The sequence below is a fragment of the Drosophila albomicans genome, chromosome 2L (assembly GCF_009650485.2).
Source record: "Drosophila albomicans strain 15112-1751.03 chromosome 2L, ASM965048v2, whole genome shotgun sequence".
Classification (NCBI taxonomy): domain Eukaryota; kingdom Metazoa; phylum Arthropoda; class Insecta; order Diptera; family Drosophilidae; genus Drosophila; species Drosophila albomicans.
In genome coordinates this window covers 8,710,978-8,737,991 of record NC_047628.2, presented here as the reverse complement: position 1 = coordinate 8,737,991, position 27,014 = coordinate 8,710,978, and the positions used below count along the sequence as shown (strand labels likewise).

Below are 27,014 nucleotides of genomic sequence, written 5' to 3'. Positions count from 1 at the left end.
TCTAGTTTGGTTTTGTATATTAGAGACTTTTTTGCGATAGTATGCCTAAGCTAAGCTGTTGTATGTAGATGTAGGGTATTGACTTAACTAACTGTGTGTAAATTGTACATGTATATTTTTAAGTATAGCCTAGATAGATGTGTATAATATAGTGTAATGTATATTGAACTAATTATACATATGATAAACATAGAACTTGCAAGAAACCAGAACAATCACATATACATTATTGAATAGGATATAGTATATATAAAGTATTATAAGTGATTTAAAGAGTGCAATTCATTTCACACCTTTCACACGCTTTCACCCAATCACACACACAGTACAAACGAAGTTTTACCTGTCTCCTTGTGAGGGCCATAACACACAATACACACACACACACACACACACTCAAAACTCGCACACACAGAACTTTATATAACGGGTTTTCAACTGAATAATCAACTACATTTCAAAAGGTATATGGAATATATATCTGAATATATATGTATATAGTTTATATGTAATTATATATGATAATGGTATATTTATATAAGTATTGGAAAATTAAATATCTGTTTTTGTTTTGATCGGTTTTTAGTTGTTGTTGTACTTAAACTATAGAAACTCGTACGATTGCTACAGCTTAATTGAGTTGTTTTGTTTTTGGGAACTTAACTTAGCATAAAGACAAGAGGCTAATCACTTACCATATTGTTTGGTGCGTACTGGTATTGGGGGCGTGGTTGCGCCCTCGCCGCGCTGCGAACGAGCTGCCAGCCAAATGTAGTACAGGGTATCAGGATACAAACCATCAAGCGTATAGGACTCCGAATTGGAAATGCGCCTGCAAAATGCGTATGCGAATGTGTGTACATAAGTTAATTATATTTGCGTATTTCGTTATATTGAATTAGGTGAATTGTTAACTCACTTGTGATGATCCTGATTGGCGTATGTGTCATTCCAATAGAGCTCATAATGGACAATATTCTCGCTGGAATGCGTCGGCTTGGACCATTGCAATGTGACTGCGGTCTCGCCGATATCAGTGGCCCGGAAATTGCTCGGTTGTGATGGCACACCTGTATTTCAGTGTACACATACGCATAGAGGGTGCGGATAGGTGGTTCAGGTGGAATCAGGAATGAGTGTGTGATATACCCAGGGAGCATCCATGTATATAGCACGTGCGCACATATTTGGTTTCGGTTTTGGTTGGTTTGGTAATAATGAAACGGAAATTACGGAAATTAAATAAAATACAAACAAATCAATGTGGCATTTATTTATATATGCCAATTCTGATATGATGTTTCACATACTCACATACACACACACATACACACAAACATCGTACATTCACGCACTTGAAAACAAATTTACTTGCTGCTCATGGAATTGGTTGTGTATATAATAAATGTGTTTGCATCTCCATAACGAGAGTTCTGTCCGCATTTTGACCACATTGCCTTGGTCTATCAAAAGCAAATAGTTTGTTTTTAAATGATTTATATACCCTCAAGAGAAATAATTATTGTTTTTATGGCCTTAAATGCATTTCATGTGTCTCAACCGTCATCACATATGCATTTGCCTTGCTCTCAATTTGATGATGATAAAGTACTTTGCAAAAATCGTCAACCTTTTACTTTCTTTTAAAACAATGTCATGAAAATATTTTTGACTTTTTGAAAATTTAACCTCACAAAATACTTCAAAATATACTAAGATTAAATGTAATTGATTTATAGCATTCGGTAAATACTTTCGTATCATTCGGGAGAACTTTATTAAAAATTACTTTTAAATCAATTTATTCAATTTTTGATAAATATTTACAATTTGTTTTCGTTTTAATCTTTGCGCAGAAAAAAAAACTATCCCCTCTATAATCTGATAAAAGCTTTAACTGAAATTCCTTTCTGAAATACCGTTTTTAATTTAATATTTGCACTTGAAATTTGAATAGTTTTGTAGCTGCAATTTCCAATGCAAATCTTAGTAATCCTGTGCTACACAAAGGACCCCCTGCCGGTCGGTCACTCAGTCAGTTAGCAAGTCGGTGCCATTGAGGCATTCAGGCAGCGCTGACCAGGGGTTGGCACAAATAAAGCTAAGCGCATTAGGCAACCGCTACAAGTGCAACAAATACGGCAAATGCAACAAATTTAAAGTCAGACCATAAACTGCTGGCCACATCGTAGCAAACCTTGCCACCCAATCTCCAATCCCCAAAACCAGCACACACAGATACACACACACACATGCATGTATATATAAACAATCACCCCAAAGTCCTTTCCCTTTAACCCGATCAGCATTCTTGCTCTGGCTTGGTCACAAAGCTGCATATCAAAGTATGGCAAATGCAATTGCTTCAGCAGTCAAACTTAATGAATATTTGCTGCATGCACACGCACAGATGCAATCAAACACACATACACACACACAAGTGTGCATATTCGCACACAACATACACACATACACATTCAGAGTTATAAGTGCGTTGAAATTCGTAAGTAAATGGAATAAATGTCTTTCATCTAAGGGAAAACTATGCGTGAAGCTTGTTTAGTCTTTTACAAAAACATTTCAACTTGCTTAAAGAATGTCTTGTGGCTTTAAGCCACATAAGGGAATGTTGCCAGCTACTAAAAATTACAATAAATTAACAATTTGCAAGCAGAGTTGAAGTAAAGCTTTAAATTAAAATATGCAACCATGTTACGCACTTTGAAAAATAATATAATTAGTACGCTTGAAATCGTTAAAGTTGACGAAAACTAATATTAGAATTAATTATTTTGAGTATTGTAAGCTTGGCTGGATAATGTGATAACTCTCGTAGATAGTTAAAGATGATTAACAGAACAGTATTCTTGATTGACCGTACACACGATTCGCTTGTCATTTAGGATTATAATTAAATAAGTGGTATAATCTCCGATCAATTAAATTGTCCATGTCTTAGTGCGCTCCCAGCAAATGCATTTCACAATTCACATTTAACATTCAACGTCTAACATTGTGAGCTAACAACCAAGTGTACGTGTGTGTGTAGGTGTCGGTGTGAGCGTGTTTGTTTGTGTGACAAGTAATTGGGTTTGATTGGGCAATCAATTTTAGGTGCAATGTCACTCACCTTGCTGTGTCTTCACCTGAACCGGCGTGGACATTGGACCGGCTCCCATTGAGGTGTATGCTTGTATGCGGACCGTGTAGATGGCATGGGGTGTTAGCTCCGATATGGTTGTGAGTTCGCTATTGTCAATCATTCGGGCATTCCAAGAGGCCTCCGGTTGATTTGAATTGGTCGTGTAGTACACCTTGTAGCCCTAATAAATGACAGAAACCAAATGAGTATTACATCTTCTAAACTTATTTAAATATTTGAAATTCAGTCACAAAATTATTAATTATAGAGTCCAAATTTAATCTAAAATTCCATTCACAAAAAGTTATGCGCTCTCGATAACTTTTAATATCAGCTACCCATTGAGTAGAAGGGTATTACAACTTTGTGCCTTCAGGAAATGTATGTTACAGGCAGAAGGAGTCATCTCCGACATATAGTTTATTTTATGACATAATTAAAATGTAAATATCGGTATATTTTAGTGCTTTTGAGGTGCATATTCGGTATATTTGTAGAATATGGTTTTTGCAAATGGGTAGCGGGTATCTTTCAGTCGAATACATTCGACTGTAATTTGTTGAAATAGTTGTAAGCAAAAAGTTAGTCTTTTTTGATGGATTCAATGCAGACAAAAGCAACAAAAATTCTACAAAATGAACCATAAAATAAGAATAAATATTAAAACTTTTTATATTTGTATTCTAAATTTAAATGTAGTCACAACATTTCTGATCAATGATGGCTAAAAAGTTGTGTTGAGTACAAATTTAATTGAAATCTCAGTTCACATAAAAACCTTTTTAAAACAAATAAATTTTAAGGAAAAATGTACTTTGACTCAGTATAGTCAAAAAGCATTGCAAATGTTTAAAAAAATACAAAATGAACTGTCGATAATCAACGATTATTGAGTAAAGTTGAGATAGGTACTTAAACAAAGCTTAAGCTATTAAGAATTTGCGGTCTAGCTTAATTTTGTATGAGCAACATCATATCATTAAGTTTATCACAAAGGATTTTTCGCAACCGCAATCTTTCGATGCAAAAACAAATTTAAATGTAGTTGCAGCTGCTGTGCGTCGATGGAACAAAATCGTTTGGCCATAAACTGTTTGAAATGGGCAAACTGATAACCAAAAATGAAATATGGTTTTGTGGTCTCAGATTTGCGAACTTTATAATTTTGGCATTTTGTGGTGAGGACAGTTTGCAAGCCGGCAACATTTGAAGCACACGACGACGCACAACAATAGAGACCACAACAATTGCGGCCTAGCACTTTGCTCGATCAATGTGCTTCAGAAGCGAGGACCTACAGCAGGCTGCTGGGCATTCAGTTCATCCTGAAGAATGAAAACGGCAGTCGAGCGTATAGAGGGGGAGGCTAGTGGACTGGCCTGACTGACTGTGTGGCTTTGATTTCATTCGCACATTTGCATTTAAACGTTTTGCTCTTTGCCTTCTCTGGCTCTCGTCTCGTCTCGAGCTGACAAACATGGCTAACGTCATTTGGCCTCGCCATGTGACAAAGTGTCGAGCCCCGGGCATGGCCCCAAGTCAGAGAGACAGAGACAGAGAGAGAGAGACTCGGTCTCAAAACTTGCAGTCAGGATCGAGGTCGGGGTCGGAGTCGGGTTCGGGAGTCGTTTGTTCATGTTGTCGTTGTTGGAATCTGTGTTCGGGTTGTTGTTTAATATGCGTACTTGATGCCAGGTACTTACGGTCACTTGTCCATTGGGCGTCTCTGGTGGCTCCCAAGTAATAATCATCGTGGATGAGCTCAACGGGCGCACTTGCACATTACGTGGTGCACTTTCCATTTCTGAAAGACCGAAAGAGATAGAGATATAGAGTCAGAGATTGAGGTAGAGATACATAGCTGGGAGTACGACGAGCATTTTGGCATTGTCAACATAAAATGAGGATTGCCAAGCAATTTCTCTGTCTGTTTTGCAACAAAGGACAGCTGTGTTAATGCTTGTTTAAGAACGCATGAATATTTGGTTTAATAATTTGATAATGGGACATCTTGGCCTCTCTGTACAACAACTTTTACGGAAAGCGATGACATTGCATGCTGCAAATCGACTTAGTTCCGAGTGGATAAAATAGAAATGCTAAAGCACTTGGTTCAGTAAACGGTTTTCTGCATTTGCTTTCGAACTTAATTAAACGAATATAAAGTTGACATAAATTCAATTCACTATAATTATCTATTACGAGTAGAATTTAAACGTCATACAATATGCGTTCATTTTTCCTAATTTTGCTGTTGATTTTAATTAGTTTGATCAATCAATTGCCATAATTGCATGGCTGTGTGAATGTGTGTCGGTGAAGTAATTTAGTTTCTGGCTGTGATGTTGTACGTGAAATAACTCACAATAGTTTTCGATCATTCACAATCAAATGCACTTTAAACACGGACTCGTCGTAAGCTTCATCGTCTCCCCCCCATTTTAGCCACTTTTCCACCCATTTTCCTTGGTGTCAGTCATGCATATGCAATTTCGTTAAATGAATTTCGGCATTTTGGCAATAGTCAGGGTTTTAAATCAAATGCAGCGACAGAAACCGGACAGGAGAGCGATGAGGCAAGTTAGATTGGGGGAAGTTCGGGGGATATAAACCAACGGTATTAGGGCCGCCGCACAAATGTTTTCAAATGCAAACAATCATCCATCACAATTCCTGGGAACTGGCACTGAACTTTTGTTGAATTCTCATGTCCATCCCCGTCATTGTAAACATTTTTCCTGCTGTTGCTGCTGCCATGCCAAGTCCGACGCATTATAGTGCGAATTTTGCATTTATAATGTGTGCTGCGCCATTCGCATACACAAAACAGAACAGAACAAAACGGAATAGAGCAGAGCACAACACACACATTAACAGCAATTTGTTGTTTAGGAAAACAATGCGAAAACGAACTTAAAATCAGCCCAACTCAACTGTCTGCCTGTCTAGTTGCACATTATACTAACTGGGCTAGAAATATGCAATAGGCATCTAATTCTCACACCCTTCACATCAAGTGTGAAATGGCATATTAGCGAGTTCACAGACAAATGTCAAATGCTTGTCTGTTTAACTTTATGAGCTACCTCAAATTTAGACATGCAAGGAGTTGGAAGTTAGAGTCGATTTTGAATTAAAATTGATTTGAAAAATTACAATATTTTTATCCACTATTTAATAAGGCTACAATTTGTTCTACAGGTAATTAACTTTGACTTGATTTGATATATTTTTTAACGCTTTTCTTAAACTGAATTCAAAGTCAAATTTAAATTTAAATTGATTAGACTTAAAGTAATTTTTATGTAAAAAGCTGCCACAAATTGTCTGCCAGGGCATTTTGCCAGTCGAGCTGATGCCTTAACCGCATTCGCACATGTTTGGAATGCATTTGCGAGGCGTGAATTTGTTGGCCAGCAGCTTGTGCTGGAGAGAGGAGTGGAAAAGAGAGCAGATTAGTGCAGGGGCAGGGGCAGGAACAGGGGCAACCACTGCTAATTAGTGAGAACAGCATTTGATCGCCTCAATTGCTGACAAGCGTCACGAGTTTCGAGTCAGTTCGGTTGAGTTCAGTTACCAAATGCTATGCGTCTGCCATAAGCGAGCTTGTGATGCGGGGAATAGAGAGGCAGGCGTCCACTTCCTTTTCTTGTGCACCCCAATTGGTTAATGGCCAATCAATAAATTCCAATTCTCACAATTTTACTGCAATATCTACATGTGCCACTGCAGCGTTTTACCCACAATTTATATGGCAAGCATCTCATCTGTTACACAACTCTGTAATAGTCTGTGTATGTGTGTGTGTGTGTTTCTGTATGTGCGTGTGTGTTTGTGTGAGTGGCACGAACCCATTGCCGGATGGAACCGAACTGGCATTGCCATTTGCCGGCTCTGGGCTAAGATTTGCATGCAGCACATGGGCACTCCAAAAATTGCAATAGCTTTGCCAGGCAGCTGAAGCAGCAGCAGCAACTGTCTGGCCAGGATGCCATGACTTCCCCCCTTGCCAACGCCAATGCCACCGCCTCCGCAACCCTTGCGTCTGCCTAACTGTCTGCCAGTTATCCTGGCAGCTCCTTGGCTGTGTGCGTCGTGTGGCAACGTCACGTAAGCTGCATTTAAGAGCATATACATTACATACGGATACGCTCCATTAATATGTATCCCTTGCATGCCAGCCTCACGCCTACAGCTTATAGCACTAAATTCTTAGCAGCCTCCGAGACACACACACTCACACACACACACATGCAATCCAAATACACACACACATGCGCCAGGACGCCCTTTGACCTATTACATGCCGAAAGGAGCTGTTAAAGAGTTGCCAACACACTTGTAAGTACCAATGTATGTGTATGTGTGTGTGTGTGTGTATGTGTGTATGTTTTGGTGCAACTGTATGCGTGTATGGCTGCGCATTAAAGTTAAACGTATTAGGCCCTATTACACGTATTACATCCAAATTGGAATACAAGATAGCAGCAACTTCAACCAAGCCAAGCCAAGCCAAGCCAAGTATCTACAGCTTAACCTCAGACATTGCCGAGGATATATCGAAACACGCAAATGCAGCTGGAAACAAGTGTTGGGATGTTTACAGATGGAATCTAGATAAGACGCAGGTCAACTTTGTACCCAAGCATGCATAACCATATTTAATTCGCATTATGTGATTCTCCCAAACGGATCACGAATCGAATTTGTTTTCGTTTTTGCAGCGTTTGCTGTCTTTGAATCTAGATAGCATTAATAAGCCATTGAAATTCATATTCAAATGCGCATACTCTGCAGTACTACAGACTTAAACAGAAAATATTTTTATTAACTTAAATAATTTGGGACAAAAATTTGAAGTAGCTATTTAAATGTTAACTTATTTGAAAGGAAGAACATTCAAATATTGTTTAATTATTTAGACAAATGTTAACTTTAACTACTTCTATATTAGACGAGGCGAGTTTACTATAAAAATTAAAAGCTTTTAATTAAAATTTCTTATTATTTCAAGTTCTGTAAAACAAAGCTTTTACGATTGTGAGATTCGAGTTAGTTTAGATAAATCATATAAAAAATGTCACATTGAGTATGAACTTTGTAGATGATATAAATCTTGTTAAGCCTCTCTGCAATAAAATCAAAATGTTTTTAATAGACCTCTTTAAAATACACCTCATCAATTACTTATTTATTTTCGAGATGATTTAGGGCCGTTCGTATAGTCGGTATTCGCTCTGTGAACGCCATTATCTATATGTGCGATTTAAGTTATGGTTCAGGTGCGTAATGTACTTGACAGCTGCGGCCGTTATTCAACACTGGCGTCTCATTAAACTGTCTGGTGTTTATGGCAATCGCTTTGGCTGCATCTCGCTCTCGGTAAAAGCCATAAATAGGTCTTTGTCAGCTGCTACCTAAGCTGAAACCAAATCGAACCCAAAGGCGACACGTGTCATTATCCACACCAATATCAAATGCTGCAGCTGCTGTTGCACGATATAGTTGCTAGTTTCTTTTTGTGTGTGGCAATTGCTATCGAAATAATATTTCGAAACGATATTGGGCAAGCGATAAGCATAATTGCGGCAATAAAAGTTTTCAACTTTTATACGACAAGCTACAGAGAATAAAAAAGTACGAAACGAAACGCACTCTAAAAGGCAGCAGCAGGATGCAGTAAGCGCTGTTGCCATGGCTAAAACAGCGTTGCATATACGCGGACAGACATACAGACAGACGGAGGCATACGCACAAGCCGAGTTCAAAAAGGAAGAAAGAGAGATAGATCGAAAGAGATGGAGCAAGAGAGATAGTCGTAACCATACGAGGACATTGATGCGCATTCATACGAACGCATAACAATGCAAACTTTATGCGCTGCTTGCCACATTGTGTGGCATCAGGGGGCGGGTTCTAGTGGCGGGTGCCTGTTTACCCTCACATACACACACGCACACACACAGAGGCGCATACATCAGCTGTATAGCTAAGCGACGCAGCTGCGTATGCAACGGTTTTTAAACATTGCATTTACCTTTGATTCGATGGCAGAGAAAAGCTGTTTTCTCAGCCAAGTGGCATAAGGTTTTTAGATAGAAAAGGAAAACTGAGCATGGGATTGCCATAATGTTATGTGAATGCTGCTCAAGAATTGTTATTGAAATTGTTTTGGCCATCAAATTTTGTTAGCCACCAAAGCAAAAGCAAAAGGCTTCGCGTACTTGCAGCACGCTAAGGATACTTACTTGTGCCACCAATTGAAAAATCACCTAAGCAGCAGAACAAGAGAGAGAGCGAGAGAAAGAGAGGGAGATAAACATTGCAAGAAAGGGTTAGTAGCGTACTTTACATAAAAATCGCAAACGAAATCCACGAGCAAAATAAAAAATAAAATCAAATTGCACACAAAAATTCTTGGAAAATATCCTTATTTTCCCAAGCAAGGAGCAGCATGTAGAAAGAGAAATATATGTAGAGAACAGTTAGTGTGGGTTTTAGCTGCGAATGGATTGTATGTGGATTGGAGGTACTCACTTGTCTCACCGGTGGTACAGGTCGCAGGAGTCGAGGGCGGACCACGTCCAATATTGTTAACAGCAATCACATAGAACTCGTATTCCGTATAAGGACTGAGAGCACGCACCACATAGAACATGGTTATGATGCCGCTAATCTCGCTGAAGGCCTGATTCGCATTCTTCGGCTTGTATTGGATGACATAGTACTGCAGATCTTCGGGACCCTTGTAGGACCATTCCAGGCGCACCGAAGTCGCCGTCACCTCAGAGATGCGCACATCAGTCGGAGCCGTAGGCAGAGCTGCAAAAAAAGTGTTGAATATTATTATTATTAATATTAATATTTCTTTAATTTTATGGTATTACTTACATTGTACTTTGACAACAGACACGGATTCAATTTGACCCAAGGAAGAGGCAGCTATGCAGGTAAAATTCGCACTTTCCTGTATGTTTGTCAGCTGCAGCACATTCCTTCCAATGGGTATATCGTTCTCTGGCGTCAGATCATGTGCACCTGCGTGGGAGATAACGTTAGTATAGTGGCTTATATGTGGCTTATGCACTATTTACCCTTCATCCATCTGACAGCCGGCATGGGTGAGCCAACAGCAATGCAGGAGAGATTTAGATTTGATCCTAGCATCACTTCGTTGTTGGTCTCTGGTGGACGGGAGAAAGTTGGCGGAACACGACGCACTTTCACATACAAGTTGGTAGCCTTCGAGTGCTCGGTGCCAATGGAATTCTCTGCAACACACTCGTATTTGCCTTGATCCTCTTCACGGCTGTTGTTAATTTGCAGAATGCCTGAAAGAAAAGAACAAGAAAATAGTATGAGAAATGATTTAATTTTCTTGGAAAATTCAATTTCTAACTTTATTGTTAGTGGACCTATTTCAACATATTGAAAATCACTTTTACAGCTGATGCTTGCAAAAACTACAATTTATTTTCGATTCAATTGTCTTCTCAATCTTGCTCATCAACTGTATTGATGTAGTGTGTATTATTACATAACTTTTTGTGAATAATGCGATAGATAGAGCAAAAGTGTTTGAATAAAAATATACTTTACTCGTAATAAGAAACTAATTTTAATACAACGAAATATATTGTTAAAAGTTCAGTTTAAAACGAATTTGATGGAAACTGTAATTCAAATTGTAGAATTTTCTCATAATAAATTCATATTGACCTGAACCTAAAATAGAGCGACAAAAAAAGTGATGCACTTTAAGTATCTTCTCAGATTAGGTATATTTTCAGTTAGGTAATCTCCGACAGGTAGGTTTACTTATGGTTGGGTTAATCCGTTAGACGTTTCTTAAATCGTTTCTCAACCCTTTAGGCAGGCCACATTGTTTTTATGGCAAGAAAAGGCATATGTTAGTACTCTACCTGTCAACTCTCGCATATATAAAACACAGATGCTGGCACAAGTCAAGTCAGTCACTTATTGTTCAGCAGCTAGCAAGCATCAGCATGTTCCTGTCACTGCTTTTATCAAGTTTCTTGTGCGTTCAGGGCACCACCTACATGACAGTCAACACACACATGGAATCAGCTCTGCCTGCACCTCGAGTGCACAATGAGCAACTGGAGATGGTTGAATTACTGGACCTGGGTGACAGAACCAGACGCATGGAGGCACCGAAATTGCATAACTCGGCCTCAAAGTTTTTGCTGGAAGTGTACAATGAGATTAACGAGGAACAGGAGCCACTGGAGGTGCTGCATCAGCGGCACAAGCGCTCTGTGAACGATGACATACTGGTCACAAATGCGGATCGACAGGAGATTGCCAGCTGCAATAGTATCTTGACGTTTTCCAGTCGCCTCAAGCTGCAACCCAAAGTGCCGAGCAATGTAATGGATCTGCATATTAGCTTCAATACAAACGATGTGCCCAGGGATCTGCAGTTGGTTCAAGCCATGCTACGTATCTATAAGCAACCCTCCGCACTGGGAATGCAGCGACAGAACTTACTGTGTCCATTTACAGGAGAATCTACAGTCATCAGGAAATGAATGACGACGAGCCTGTCTATCGCATACTGCACTCGGTAAATACCACAAGCAATTACAAGGGCTGGCTGGAGTTTAATCTAACGCAGACACTGCACACTTGGTTGCTGCAGAACTTCCAGCAGTCGCATCGCCATGAGCTACGCATCTCTGTGTCAGCTCTGGATGGGGAGCACTTGAGTGCTTTAGTCTCCGGTCTAGTGCCGCCCCAACAGGCAACAGCACGGTCCAGCCTGGAGCCCTTTATTGTCGGCTACTTCAATGGCCCGAGCTGTTGGTCAAGGTACAAAAGCTGCGCTTCAAGAGAGAGCTGAACAAGCGCAAGGCAACTCTGCCAAGTGGACACCATTCGCATCCACATGCACATCCGCAGGGTCCGCCACCGATGCCCGATCTCTACAAGCCGCCGCAGCAATGCGAGCGTCTTAATTTTACTGTCGACTTCAGGGAACTGCAAATGCACAACTGGGTCATAGCACCCAAGAAGTTCGAGGCGTATTTCTGCGGTGGTGGCTGCAATTTTCCTTTGGGCACCAAAATGAATGCCACGAATCATGCGATTGTGCAAACCCTGATGCATCTGAAGCAACCGCATCTACCCAAGCCATGCTGTGTGCCCACTGAGCTGGGTGCGATAACCATACTGAGATATCTAAATGACGATATTATCGATTTAACCAAGTACCAAAAGGCGGTGGCAAAAGAGTGTGGTTGTCATTAATGTGCTTCGAATCAAGGAGGCGTAGTTTTTAATTTCAACATGATATCGTATGTTCTTTTTAGAAAGTAAGCAATATTTGTTAGTTTAGTCGTAGGCGTAGTGTTCAACGAATAAATATAATTTTGGAAAAATAATATAAAATGTTTGAGAAATTCAAAATTTTACACAAAAGAAATGCTTTCAAAACAGATATTTTCCGATCTGTACACTCTGCGTTTTTGGGCACATTCGGCGAATTCGGGACATATGACTTTGTGAATACATTCAGCGAATGGGTTCCATTTACTCGAATGTTCCCAATGCGCCGAATGAGCCCGAAACGTTGAATTTGCGGTATTCTTATTCTGTAGAGATTTAATATTTAGCATTCCCAATCAACGGAATAAGCGGACTATCAACGAGTATTTCCAACTCCTGGAAGCATATTGCGGTTATTTGGTACTCAGAATATAGCTCTGGGAAATATATTGGACGCAGTCACATGACAGACATTATCCGCATTGATTAGAAATATTTAAAGGAGCAATATACGGAACAATTCAAGAAATGATTATGAATAATATGATAATTATGATAATTTGGATCTTCTCACTTTTATTTCGTGTACTTAAATTTTGGAAATGGAAAAATTACCAAGTACGGCAAATATTTTGGAGATATTTGAAATAAAATTCAGAGACTTTTTAATGATTTGGAATAATGCTTTGTGAATAATGTTGGATTTATTTAATATTGAAATTTTGTATCATATTTGGATGTTGCTTATTATGTGAACCGAATCACATTTTATAAGAGATATTTTATACATTTTTACTTTGTATTTGCATTCAGCGCATTGGGTATATTATGGAGAATTCACAAGTATTCATGGACAAGAATGAATTACTATGACACAAATGGAAACTAGTTACAAAAGGAAAATATATAATACAGGAACAGGAGATAATAAATTATTTGGAAGTCTTGGAAACTTTTCATGGTGTACAATATTCAACAAATAAAAGCTACAAATCGCAAGCAATTATGACATTTAACAGGCGTTATCAAATTTCGAAATATTTGGAAAATCACGAAATGCATTTAGCGCATTGCGAATATTGATATATTCGGTACGTGTGAAGAAGAAATTTATAATACAATATTATACAGATAGCTATTTTCGATGCTCTGCAAGTAGAATTGAATGACAAAATTACAGCTCAAAATGGTATTATAAGCAGGTTAATAAAATTAGAATTAAATGGAGGATCTTCGAAATGCATTCAGCGCATTGGGCATATAAGTATAATTACAGACAGTCCATATCTGTGCTTTAAAACAAAAATACATGGCTATGATGGCATTACTATAAAATATTATGAAATTTCAAAAATTTATTTAAATTATTGGATAATTTAGCGTCAATAGATAGGATATAATGCGTGAACTAACGTGGTGCCTTTAGCAGTGAATATGGTATCCACAAATCCCAAAATAATGTAAGAAATCTATGAAATTATTGTTTTTGAGCAATCAATATGAATTAAAAATTAAATTTACCCAATGTCAATCATTATGAATTAAATGGTGGAGGCGACAAATTATGTTCACTTGGCAATCAATGTATAATTTTGTTAAATAAAATGCAGAAAAACCTAATTAGCAAATTAATGTAAATATATATATATATATTTATAAGAAATTAAATATTGTATATTGTATAATTGTAAATTAAATTAAGCATGTGCTGCTAATCCATTGTTTTAACCAATCAATGCTTTTAAGGAACTACTTTATGGCAAAAATCTTCAATCAGCGTTCAGCGTTTTTATGAACTCTTTCTTGTTGAACGTGGCATATGTAAGTAGTCTTAAGATCTTAGATTTATCAATAAATTTGAAAGTCAAAGTGTGTTTGGGTCTTGTCTCCGGTCGGTGTCCGCCTGTTGCTTGCTTTTTGTAGCTGGGTTTTAATGGTCGAAACCCACATTATACTCATTGGCTCATAAAATGGCCAGAATTTACCTTCTTTTTATGTGTACTGCTGTCTGGTGCAGCGACATTGCGGGGAAGAAGGAAAAAAGGAGCAACACATGAAAATTAACACAATTTTTATATGATTTTAAAGGCCGTATAAAAGTTATGACAGTGTTGTTCTTTTGGCACGCATTGGCAATCTGCCTTGGGTCTATTAAATATCGAGCGCACTTTTCCGGCATATTAAGCTAATGTGAGCACCCAAAGACACACACACACACATACGCTCACTGACGCACGCACACATGCGCATATAAAGTGTCATAAACCGTTGAAGCCCTCGCATTATATTTATATGACCAATAAACAATGAAATATGTACTACGAGACTAATTCAGCTGTCATAACATTGCGCTATATGAGACTATAAGACAATCCATAATGCTCTAGCGAAAACGCATATAAATTGTCGCTTTTAAATCAACAGTTTCGACCCATAAACTTATGACTCAATGTGGGATGAATTTCGTGATTGTTTTCCAGCATCAATTAGTTATTAAATTTAAGCGAAGATATATTTTTAAAATACTGGAGGCAGATGCCATAAAACCAGCAGAATAATCAGAATATTTTAATATTTCGGTATTCTTGGGAAAATAAACATTGTGTGCTCAATTTGCATAAAACTTTTGTGAGCTTTTTTATTTATATTTTCATTTAAAGACTGCTAAATTGAAAATGTGATGTCTCATATTGTGTCATTGAGATTTCATTGTGTCATTCATTGTTGTCCGTTAATTCGATCTGTCAATTTTAATATACCCTTCGCGTCCAAATATTCGTGTGCAGGGTAGAGTTTAGTACACAATTCGCATCCATTATTAATTACAAATTTTGCCGCTTAACAATGTTATTATGTTGGCCATTTGCTGGCATTATATTTCAAATTTCTAATCAATAAATTGCCCTAATATATGCAGCATTTTATTTTCAGTTCGTGTTGAATTAATGATCTAACGTTGATTATTCAATTTACGCTCAAATACGCCCCAATTAATCAGCTGCCTCAATTTTTATTTTTTTCTCTATTTTTTTTATTCCTGACTCACACTTGTTTATGGTATATATTTGCGAGTCAATAAAAATACTTTCGGTATAAAATATGAATGATATATGGCAACTATTCATTTGCACCATTTCATATGAAATATTTTCAGATTTAAATCGCTTCATTATTTATAGATCGCATATTTGGGCGATAAAAATTGTCGCATCGTTTATGCATACATATTGAATTGAGATTCGATTTCAGTTTGTTGAACGTATTTATTGCTTTTAATTTTTATGGAAATTATTGAAACTTTGAAGCGGATATTTCGCTTCATGTGCTTCAAAGCAATTGAGGTAGTTTGGTTTTCAACGAATATGATATATATGTATATATTCAATAAACTTGAAATATCTTTAGTTTAATTTTAAATGTATATAATATGCCAAATGTAAGGTATTAAATGAATTTTTCAACATATTTTTGAAGTTATAAGCTTTATGGCGTTACTGCTAAATACACATTTTAATTATAAAATAATCTCTTTTGTGGTTAACAAATGAAATTGAATTTCCTCATAAATATCCGCATTTTTTGTTTGTTTGCAGTTTGCAATCTAGGGAAACATAACTGTGGTGAGTAAGTGAATGCGAATAAGTGAAAAGTTGCTGCAGCTAATGTGAATAAAGTATTCATTGCGGTAGTTTTTTGGGTAACATATGAGAATGTGTAGCTGGATTTGATGTTGGCCAATTAATGAAAATGTTTTCTGCTCTGCTTCGCTGCCTCTCCACAGACGAATAAAATGTGTAGCGAAAATGAACCACAGCGAAAAGAACTGCAATAATATGAGACAAAAACACACACCCACATACACAGACTACAGTTGAGTGAATCATTTTAATGACTCGTATTGTTGCCCCACCTCCACCTCCCACGGGAAGTAGATGTATATAAATTGTAGAAATGTCGAGCCGTGTTAAATGTTCCAAAGTATCATACTCCACTCGTGTTTATTATATGTGTGGTGCTTCTGTTGTTTTGCCGGCTGAGAGTACCACCGAAATGGCAAAGCAGCGGGTACAGAGAGGGTAAAATGTTGAAGCAAATAAAATAATATAGAAAAGAGAACAACTAAAAATGATGCATGCTGCTAGATGATTGCGGCGCGGTTTTTACTGTGCAACGTTTCATTTTCATTTACTTTTTTTTATTTCTATTTGCACATTTTTATTTATTTTTTTTTATGTACTTGTCGTTGTTGCTGTTGGCTACTTTTTGTTGTTGGCTGTTCCGTTCACCTACATGCATCAAAGTTGATTGTTGTGAAATTTATTGCATACTTTTTGGCGTGTTTGGCTGCACATTTATTACGCTTGTTGCGCTTCGCAAACGACACAGCAAACGATTATTGTTGTTGTTTAGAAACCGTTGAACCATTCAAACAACCATTTAATGCCAGTGCATTTTAAATAATCGAAATATTTGAATAGCACTCTCATCGCTGTCGTCGTCGTTGTCGTTGTCGAGGACATCTCTGTTTGTAAGTACAAACGTATATGAATACACCCACTTGGCATTTGGTTTCAAGGTAAAAATCCACAAAACGGCAAAAGGAGAACTTGATTCAAATTTATGGCAAGCAACTTTCATTAAAATTGTCGGCAAGCTGGCAAAACATTAACATAAGCCACACACATACACACAGACACACGGGAGAAAGCGAGGAGGAATGAGGTAAGTAGATGCCTGCAAGGGTTTTTTAGGGGCAGCTTCAGCACTTTGTGTGTGGGCTTTGACTGTAGCAATAAAAATTAAGCTCTGTTGCATGCAGCTGGGTGTCGTCTCCTCTGGCCTTTTCGCTAGCTGCGCGTGTGTGTGCGTTTGTGTGTGTGTGTGTCTGTGTGAGTGCGGGTGTAACTCTTATGAAAATTAAAAATTCTTTCAAGCCTCATAAAAATAAAGAAAATAACTGGCAAACGTTGTGCTAAGACTGAAAATTGGCTTTTAAATAAAACGGGTTTTAGGTCGACCGAACCTGAGTTTTGAGCCCAAATGAAAATTGGACTGGTTTTGTTTTAATTTAAAATAATACAGTTTTGCTTTTAATACTTATATGAAAACGGCGACTAACAAAAGCAGAACAATAAAGAAAATCTGCTGACTTAGTTTAAATATGTTCAGCAAACTGGGTTTAAATAATAGGAATGTATGTATCATTTTTATAATAAATAAATAATAAATTAAGTAAATGAAAAATGAAATAATTATTAAGAAATATAAATTGCAAGTTCTCAATTCATTGCTTAGCTTCAGCCGCAAAAACTTCGCTCAAGCTCTGAGCAAAACGCGTTTATGAGACACAAAGTTCTCAGTGGGATTAACTAAGATGCAGCTAGGAAACTTCTTAGAATTACTTTACATACCGCTTCACACATACTGAATGCGAATGGCATACCTTGAGCTGAACCGCTTTTATGCAAATTAGAATCCCAAACATGGTAATGGCTTGCATTCCGGAAGCATAGAAATGGAACCACTCCTTCGCATCCACAGGCAAATTCAATCCGAAATGCGCGCCGTCTTTATGTAGCAGCCACGCATCGCTGGGCAGCGACTGCTGCAGGATTGTTTGGGAAGCTTTTTATGGCCACATGGACTATTTAGCCAAAGTCAATCACAGCAACAACGAGGCCTGCCTAACAAGCAGACGGGGAGAATGGCGGACAAAAGGGCAAGCGTGTTGGCAACGCGCTGTCGTCTTTTGTGCCACAGTTGCCGTTAACAACAGGCGCGAGACAATGGTGCTCCCAATACGCGAGCAGACACGAAACTGCGAGTCTCCGCCCCTCAACTCCCCATTCTCCTCTCGTCCCATTCGTTTGGATTCTTCTCTATGTACATGGCACACATGTGGCATGCCACAACTGCACTTCCGCTTGCGCAGTCATTTTCATATTTTGTAACTTCCGTTACCGCACACACAAACACACACATTTCGAGAGGGGCGAAAGAAGAGGGAAGTGAAAAAGAGATAGAGCGAGGGAAAGGGGCGGAGATAGGAGTCGAATAAGTTGTCGCCTGGCTGAATCCCAGAGCCGCTAAGGCGTGTGCTCAGTGCTTGGCTGCGTGGCCAAATGGGATTATTAATTAAATTATGCTTTAATTTAAGTAGTCCTCAACGTCTTTTGGCAACAATGTGACATTTATGGGGGCAACCACTCTCAACCCCCCCTCATAAAAGTGAAAAGTTTCAATTTTGATAATGCACCAACGGACGACTTATCAACCTTGCCGCCCCCCTAGCTCCCGAATAATGGTTGGAAAAAACTTAACTGACTGACCCAGCACCGGGAGTCATTCCCAAGTGCCTGTCCCGTCTACATTTCTCCATCGCCGTAGCCAACTCCAACTCAATGTTCGAGTCATGCACATTTTGGGCAATTACTGTCTCATTTTCAACAAAAGTGACTGTCAACTCTTTCGACGACGCGACAAGCTGGGGTTAAGGGATGCCAAAGTATAGGTTCCTGACGAAGGGTAAGGGTAGCTCATAATTTAAGCATTAAACTTTCTCAAATGCTTTCAAGTTGACTTGCCTTAACTACAGTTTTACAGCTCAAGTAAATAATTGCGAGAGACCCTCCTCCAAAGCAGGCGGATCTGAAACTGGAACTGAAACATGGTCACGAGACGGGGAACGGGGGCCGGGACGAAGGCGGAGGCGATTGTAATGATGGGCACAGCAATTAAAGTTATAGTCGTCTAGTTATTTCGCGGTTGCCTCTTCTTGTGGGAGAGGAGGCAGGGGACTTTTTAAAGAAGCTGCACCTAGCGTAGTTTAAGTTTAACAAGAGCACATAAAAATGTCAAAAAAGGAAGACGTACAAGTGAAATAAGAGAAAACAAAAGACGCTCAGCTCGGAGACTGCGGCAAAAAGTGTGTTCGTTTATGAGAATGGACAAACATAAAGATTAACGTGACTTTATGTGCTGACGACACGAAACAGTAAAAATTTAACTGCATATTCAGCTAGTAAGGACTTACAATCTGTCTACTTGCAGCTTAATGTAATTTCAGCAAACGTGTATAATATAATATTTCAATTTAGATGATCAGAATTTCGATGTTAAAATAACCATTTTTTAATCTCACATATTCTACACGCTGCTATATATTATAATATTATAATGGTATTTGCTAAACTTTATTATTCTTTATTGAATTGTTTCCAAATCTGTTCAACATATTGATAATCAACAGATGTACGAAAAATTATATTTCAATTTATGTAATGAGAAAATCGATTTCTCGCATATTCTTAGTTCTAATGTATGTAAGTTATGAATGTAGTCACTTAATGAATAACTGAAATTATAATTATAATTATAGTCATATATTTAACGTTATTTAATCAAATTAATCTTTATTGAATTATTTTTTTCGATTAATTGGGAAATTTTTAGCTTATTCTGATTCTTTTCCGACGACTATCATATTCGCACTATATGAAATTATTGGCTTAACGAACCTCTTGAACTTGTCAGCTGCCAGATGACATTTAGCGTCTAAGGATTCAATTGCTGGGTCAGTCTACGGACAACCCTTGGCAATTCCTAACAAAACTTCTTAGTGGGTAGGATGAGAATTGCTGAGGAGGGAGGGCGTGCGACACTTGTGGAAGTTCTGCGTAAGCTCATTGCCCATTCCATGTGCTGGCCATTAAGACAATTGGCCAGGCAAAAACCAATTTCTGATAAGCCTCTTTTGCTTAAAAGCCAAATTATGGTATTTGAAAAATATTTGCCATACCTTTTGCGTTTCGTTTTCTTTTTTTTTTGCCTTTCATTTTCTCTCTTGCCCCAGCCCAGTTATAAAGTAATTTCCCCAGACGCATTGAACCCTTCTAAAAAAGAGCGAAGAACATGGTCACTACAAGCCAGTGCAGGTTCTTGTATACATTTCGCTCTCGTTTTTTCTTTATTATTTTTATTTTCTTTTTTTTATTGAACAATACCCTCTGGGACTATTTGGCGGGAAAGCGAATAAAAATAAAGGTATTATCCTCAATATTATTGTCGGTCTGTCGCACGGACGTTCGCTCGGGTTCGTTCTCTTTCTCTCTCTCTCTCTCTGACTCTTTGGTTCATCAGCCTATGCCTCGCTGAGGACAAAATTAACTATCAACGGCAATGCGGCAATGCCCCGAAGTAATTTTAAATAAAATATTTATAAACGTATTTGCGCACTGAAGTGCGACCGTTGTCATTTGCTGGCGAGTAGAGAGAAATAAGAACAAAAATAAAAAATAAATGCCGAATGCAGATATTCACATTACAACGAACACCTTTATACCCTTTTAGAGGACCATTAAACATAGTATCACAACGGGAATCCTCGGCTCATCTGATGGCGCTTTGTAGGCGCTCACTTTGCTTTAATTCAATTTCATGCCAGTGTGCATAAAACTAAACCACTATTCAATAGGAATCGACAAAGCTAAGTAAATGAAATCAAGCTATTCTGTTTTATTGGTTTATTCGAACCCTAATGACATTAGAATTTATTGATTTTGTTCTGGTTTTTTTTTTGCGTAATAGAAATAAAGGTTTCCATCAATCGGCGAACTGACTGCTCTAATTTCGACTAAATCCTTAATTTCTTTTTTGGGTTAATAAGCCTATTTCAAAATTTTCACTCAGTCAAGCAGCATTATAAATTACCCGTGAAATCAATAATACTGAATAATAAGCCTTTCTTTACAAGGACTATACAGAACATCGCACTGGGGGACAATCTAATAAGACGCTTCACAAGGAGGGTCCATAATAATCATATTAATAAGTCCTAAAGCAAATGGGGCGTGACCGAGGGGCGCACAATAAATGCAACTAGAATAAGTATGACAGAGACAAGGCAGTCAGCAGGCGGGCAGACGGGGAGACGGAGAGAAAAGGCAAAATGGAACCCTAGGCATTTTATTAAAATAATAAAGTTCTAATTTAATTATGAAGCGAGTACAAAGAGCGAGTATGAAGAAGAAGCAACAGCAGCAATAGGAGATGACAACGAGCTATGTGAAGAGCGACTATGCCGAGTTACTTTTCATTTTGATAACTCACGTACCCCTCCCGAGGGCCTTAATTAGCACGCGACGGCCGTATAACCGAAAAATCAACGCGCCCCAAGCTGCCTTTTTGGTTGGTCGGTTTCGCCTGAGGATGAACGGACGGTGGGGGTGGGGATGAGGAAGAGGACTTTGCAAAATAAAGGACCATAAAGTGCTAATTGAATAAAACGGCACATGACTTGCATAACTTATTATGAAATTTATATATATCATTACTATGCAGGCCCAGGAACAGTACCAGAAACCATAAAACCGAATCCGAAATAGAACAGAGCAGAACACAGAATGAAATAGAATAGAATAGAACTGTAGCAACCCGTCCGCGCCTCGAGCGCAAATTTATTTCATTTTCATAAATTTAAAACCTACTTTAAGACAACACAGCAAACGAAACGAAAGCAGATGGAAGCCGGACCTGCGGCCGCAGCCTAAACCGTAGCCAGAGCTAAACCCGAAGTCGGAGCCGGAGCAGAAGGAACCGCTTAGAGACGTTTAGGGCACCCAAAAGGATATTTAGCTGGCGGAAATATTTTTACGTTTCGTTTAACGTGCCAAAGATGGCGGCGTCTACTGTCTGCCACGTCTGCTGGCACCTCTACAATACCTCATCCTCCATCCTCTGTCCTTCTGTGCTGCTCTTAAACAAAAACTCTCTAGAAAGTTGCTTGGGCCCACGTAAAACTAATTTAACCCGCAAAGTCCACGGCCACTTTTGTTCGTGTTACGCTAAATTAGTCGACCTGCCCTGCCAGCTCTGACCAGATAGAGATAGAGACGAGAGCAGGGGAGAAATAAAAGTGAGAGAGAGAGTGGAAAGAAAAAAAGAATTTGTTTCAGCTGGAATATGAATAGGTCAGGACGGATATTGTAGTAGTCGCGTCTGTCGGTCGCTTCGTCGCTTGGACGTCGTCGTACACAACAGAACACCAGGCAGGCAGGCAGGCAGGCACATATACCATAAAAAATGATTTTACCTTGGGGAAATTTTTGCAACAGTTTTTAATTTGTAATGCGCTACAACCACTAAAACAAAGTGGTTAGTTCTTGGCAAGGTAATTGCGACTGCCAATGGGTATTGGATCGCAAATATCAGGGGTGGCTAGAGTTACTTAGGCATCTGAGAATTGCGGTGCTTCAAATACATTGATTGAAACTAACAAAGTTGGTAGTTAAGGCTTTTAATTCCCCACATGATAATTAAATGCAAAAAGATTTGTAAGAGTGCCAAAATAAAATCTATTAAACTAGCTCGAATTATATTATGCATTGAATCTGAATAAAAGAAGACCCTGGAAGTCCCCAATGGAGAAAGTATTCAAATATAAAATGTATCAGATTTTTATGCTTTTTAATAATGCTAATCTGAAATCTGAAATGTAAAAATCTCGTGTATACTACTGTTTGTACCAATCTTGTAAGATATTATTGCTTCTAAAAAATTTTTCCAGTTCAGATATTTGAAAGAGTTTCTAAATTTAATTAACAATACGAAAGGTGCCGTTTGTTAGTTTTATGTTTGTTACTTTAGTTCTTGCATTTAAGTTATTTACAACTCCTGAGTTTTCGTTTGTTTAGTCCTGTTAATTGGCAAGTCGAAGTTAACAAAGTGCTGCAGGGTATGCGATGTTTGGCAGCTAGTACAACTTTTATTTGCAAGCAGTCAATTGTTTAGCAGGTTGTCATTAAGCGAGCGAGCCATTTCATTAGCATTTGGTTCGAGCTCTTTTGCAATTTTTACTATTCTCAACACGTTTCGAATTGTTAAAGCGTCGGCTGACCAGGAGACCGGACCTCTATCCGGGACCTGGCTTCCGGCTGTGGCCGGACCAATGTAACATGACCATGTCAGTAGTAGGCAGGCATTGTTCTGGCCTGGCTTTGATCGGCGGCTGCTTCTCCCTGTTGCTGTCATTGCCACTTGCAATTGAAACATGTTAGTGTAACTGACGTCCCCTTTCTTTCCCTTTCCCTTCACTTCCCTACTAGCCACCCAACTGGATATCCAACTGTGTTCCTTCCCATTCCACACACACAAAACTCCCCTGTGGACAACGCAAATATAATCATTGTTATTGCGGCTGTTGCTGTCGCTTGGTCTGTCGGTTTTGGTGTTGTCAACGCGGCCATTGATGTCATTTTAAAAGGACTCTTTTAATGCATATTAATGTCAATATTAATGTCAATATTTGTGCTTCTAATGACCGACCGTCGCAGCGTCGCGACGTCTCACTTCGACTCGCTTGTTGACGGCTTTTGTTAGTTTTCCAAACGGCGACGTTTGATGTGCCTCATGTCAGCGTTAACGACATCGTCATCGCTGTCGCCGTTGTCGTCGCCATTGCGTCGCCATCATCATCATCGAGCATATTTTCCGTAATTAGAGTTGGCCATCCAAAAAACCCAAACTGAAACCCAAGTCTAACCCGCCCCAAGCCGACAAAGCAGACCAGAGCAGGGCAGCGAGTTGTGTTCCCGAAGAGAAGCGCTTGATTAAAGGACCTGGCGACATTCTGTTGACATTTGTAAAGTTTCTACCTAATAAGATCTCAACTAGCTGGCTCATAAAACAGACGCAGCAGCAGCAGCTAAAGTAGAAGCAGCAGCAGCCGCAGCTGTCCAGGAACTAAAAAGGTGTGCAAGGCAATCGCCATTTTCGAGGACCAACTTTGCCATTTGTCAGGCCTCGCAGATGTTCCCTCCTTCCCCGCAAGGAATGTGAACAGGGCAGGGGAAAAGGACAACGAAAAAGGGCAGAAGGGACAGCGACGGAGCAGCAGCAGCTGGCAAAAGTCAAACGTTAACTAAGCGCCGAAAAACTTGTGACACAAAATGCGGCGAAGCATAAGTAAACTCCTAAGAAATTCAAATGAGCGTAAGCGCAAAATACTAAAAAACAAAGAAATGGAAAAAGTGATGAAGAAAAATACCAAAAAAAAAAAAGAAAGGTAGTGCGTCAAAGACTAGAATTTTAATAAATGAAGTCGTTTCTCAGCAGTGAAGCTCTATTTTGGGAAACTCCCTGGGCAACGGGATAAAGCTTTGGGAAGTTGAATGATAAGGATACACTATGCGCACATGAGCAATGATAAACATCAAAGAAGTGTATAAAATGAACATTGATTTATTTGAGGGATGAGATAGAGAAGGCAAAGACGGATACATGGGGGAAGGACAATAATTTTAAAGTGCAGAAATAGAGCTGGAGAAGTTGCCTTTGGATTCATAACTGTCAAGCTAACTTTTTATAAACTGTTATTACTTAGAGCACTGATAGAATGTGCAGAATATATAACGAAAATCTTTCACTGCAACAGCTGGGATAGTTGGAATTTAAAATATTGATGGAGATTTTTCTCACTTTTGTCTTTTCAATATTGGTATCTTCGAGCGTCGTCGCATTATCATCTACTTTATTATTATCAAAGTGTTGACTTACCGTTATTTATGACATATCTGGGATTGCTCATGTCCACCTTTGTCTGATTCTTGATCCAGTAGATTGTCGGTGTGGGATTGCCGATGGCTTTGCATTGCATTTGGACCGTGTGACCCACTTCGATGACGCGTGTCCCTGGACCCTGGGTTATAACCGGAAATCCTGCGGGTGTTTTATCGCCTGCAAATGCATAAAGAAAAGTCGCAAAAATGTTTAAAAAACGCCTGAGCAATAACAACAACAATGGATCTCAAAATTATTATATGTTGCATAGAAAGCGAAAAACAACAGCAAGAAAAATATGTATGTGGCATGTTAAAAGTTTTTAAGGGGGTGTGGAATATAAAATATGAAAGCAACGATTGTGAATTGAAGATGGCGGACGCGCGGGGGAAGTTTTTGGAAAACAATATGCCACAAATATATATATACATACTCACACTTTCATACACGCACACCCACACCCACACCCTCACACACACTCTCACACTCTCGCAGTCGCATAAAGTATTGTTTTACATGACGCTTTTATAAACGGAAGTTGCCGTTTTTTAAAACGCTGCACAGTTGCCTTTGTTGGCGCTTTCTACGCCATTTTGTAAGTCAAACAATGGCGTGCACTACCCACACATACACATTTACACTTATATATAGACATTCATGTATGTATGCAAGTGAACGTGTGCGGGGTCAGCATTTTTCCTTGTGACAATTTTCTTTTGTGGTACACTTTAAGGGCTTGGCATTCGCATTCGCAGTTGCAGTCGCATTGTTATTGTGTGTGGTGGTGGCTATGTGTGTGTGTGTTTGGCGGGTTTAAAGCAAATCCGCAACTTGCAACCAAGTGGCGGCTGCTCTCGACTGCATCTTTCAAATGAACAAAGCTCATTTACATTTTCCAATTAAATCCAGCAGGCAAATTCCCTTCTTTTTTCCCACCTACTCTTTCATCCTCCATTCTTCGTCCTCAACTCCAACTCCAATTGCAGCTCCGGCAGCTGCCATTGCACATCTGCCGGATGCTGTTGGCGCTCCCACGTTAACCTCTCTCTTCCTTTCTCTTCACTGTTCCGCTCATTCTCACTCGCGTACCTTCTTCAACAGCGGTATTTTCGCTATTTAATGCCGTTTGCTTTGCATAAATGCATAGAGATAATACGCTACTTATATATATTCAATTGCAGCTGAATGCAGCTTAATAATCAACTCATTTTATGAAGTCGAACAGAGATTGGACTCGATATCGAAAAACAAGTTTAGTAAATATAAAAAGCAAATCAAAAGCTATTCAAAGGAATATTCAATAATCATGCATACGTTAATTTGAATTCCAATTGCATTTATGAAAGCAGTAATCAGTTGGTTTTACATTGCGATATCAAGTATGCATACTATTGAATCCTTTATAAATACCCTTTACTTTCTATTTAAAACAGCTGCAACCAATGAACTATATTGCATATATTGTATGCAAAATATTCTCTGCAAATATTTACCTAATATTTAGTAAATATTTTAATCAAATCTCAATTTTTAATAAGACTAAAGAGCATTTAAAAGTCCTCTAGTATAATCTTTTCCATTTTTTTTTGGCTTGTTATTTCCATTTGTGTATTTCGCTAAAACATTTAACAGCGGCAACAACTAGTACCGTCGCACCATAAACGGCCCAGAAGTTAGCAGCATTCCTCGTCGTGTTCCGCATCCCAAATGTCTCTGCACAGCAGCCATAGCTGCCGTTTGCCCTTCTCAATCCGCTTTTGCACCCCACAATCTGTCGCCTGTCTTACTATCAGTTGGTTTGTTGTGCCTTTGTTTGTGTTTTTCAGCGTGAAATTAAAATTTTTAACAGAGAGACAAAAAACGCAACTGCATATGTATGCATTATAATGCTCTCACATATGCACACATCAACGTAGCTACTATATGTATGTGCACACATATGCATAAATGCAAAACAAGAAGAACAACAACATTGATGTTGACATTTGACGCTGCCGTCATTGCCGCCTCTCAACGTCCTTTTTATCCT

The 27,014-nt window shown here is 38.7% G+C and overlaps 2 protein-coding genes across 6 annotated transcripts in view; one reads left to right on the top strand and one right to left on the bottom strand.

The window, feature by feature from the left end:
* Positions 1-27,014, bottom strand: part of LOC117564094 (tyrosine-protein phosphatase Lar) — a 117,802-nt gene that overhangs the window by 16,229 nt on the left and 74,559 nt on the right. For 3 of the 5 annotated variants that reach the window (XM_052003169.1, XM_052003168.1, XM_052003170.1), the window contains 9 exons: positions 24,983-25,162; positions 10,237-10,473; positions 10,034-10,180; positions 9,689-9,964; positions 9,391-9,414; positions 4,846-4,946; positions 3,131-3,323; positions 920-1,070; positions 696-832 (listed from right to left, as the gene is read on the bottom strand). In XM_052003169.1, the coding sequence (XP_051859129.1) occupies positions 696-832; positions 920-1,070; positions 3,131-3,323; positions 4,846-4,946; positions 9,391-9,414; positions 9,689-9,964; positions 10,034-10,180; positions 10,237-10,473; positions 24,983-25,162 (1,446 nt within the window). Of the gene's footprint in view, positions 1-695; positions 833-919; positions 1,071-3,130; positions 3,324-4,845; positions 4,947-9,390; positions 9,415-9,679; positions 9,965-10,033; positions 10,181-10,236; positions 10,474-24,982; positions 25,163-27,014 lie in introns of all 5 variants that reach the window. The other 2 variants (XM_034242738.2, XM_034242741.2) reach the window with 1 other exon arrangement.
* LOC117563415 (protein screw) lies at positions 10,873-12,450 on the top strand. The gene is given in 4 exon segments (XM_034241750.2): positions 10,873-10,950; positions 11,015-11,647; positions 11,650-11,958; positions 11,961-12,450. Coding segments are annotated over 3 exon segments (1,359 nt in total). The 5' UTR covers positions 10,873-10,950; positions 11,015-11,049; the 3' UTR covers positions 12,413-12,450.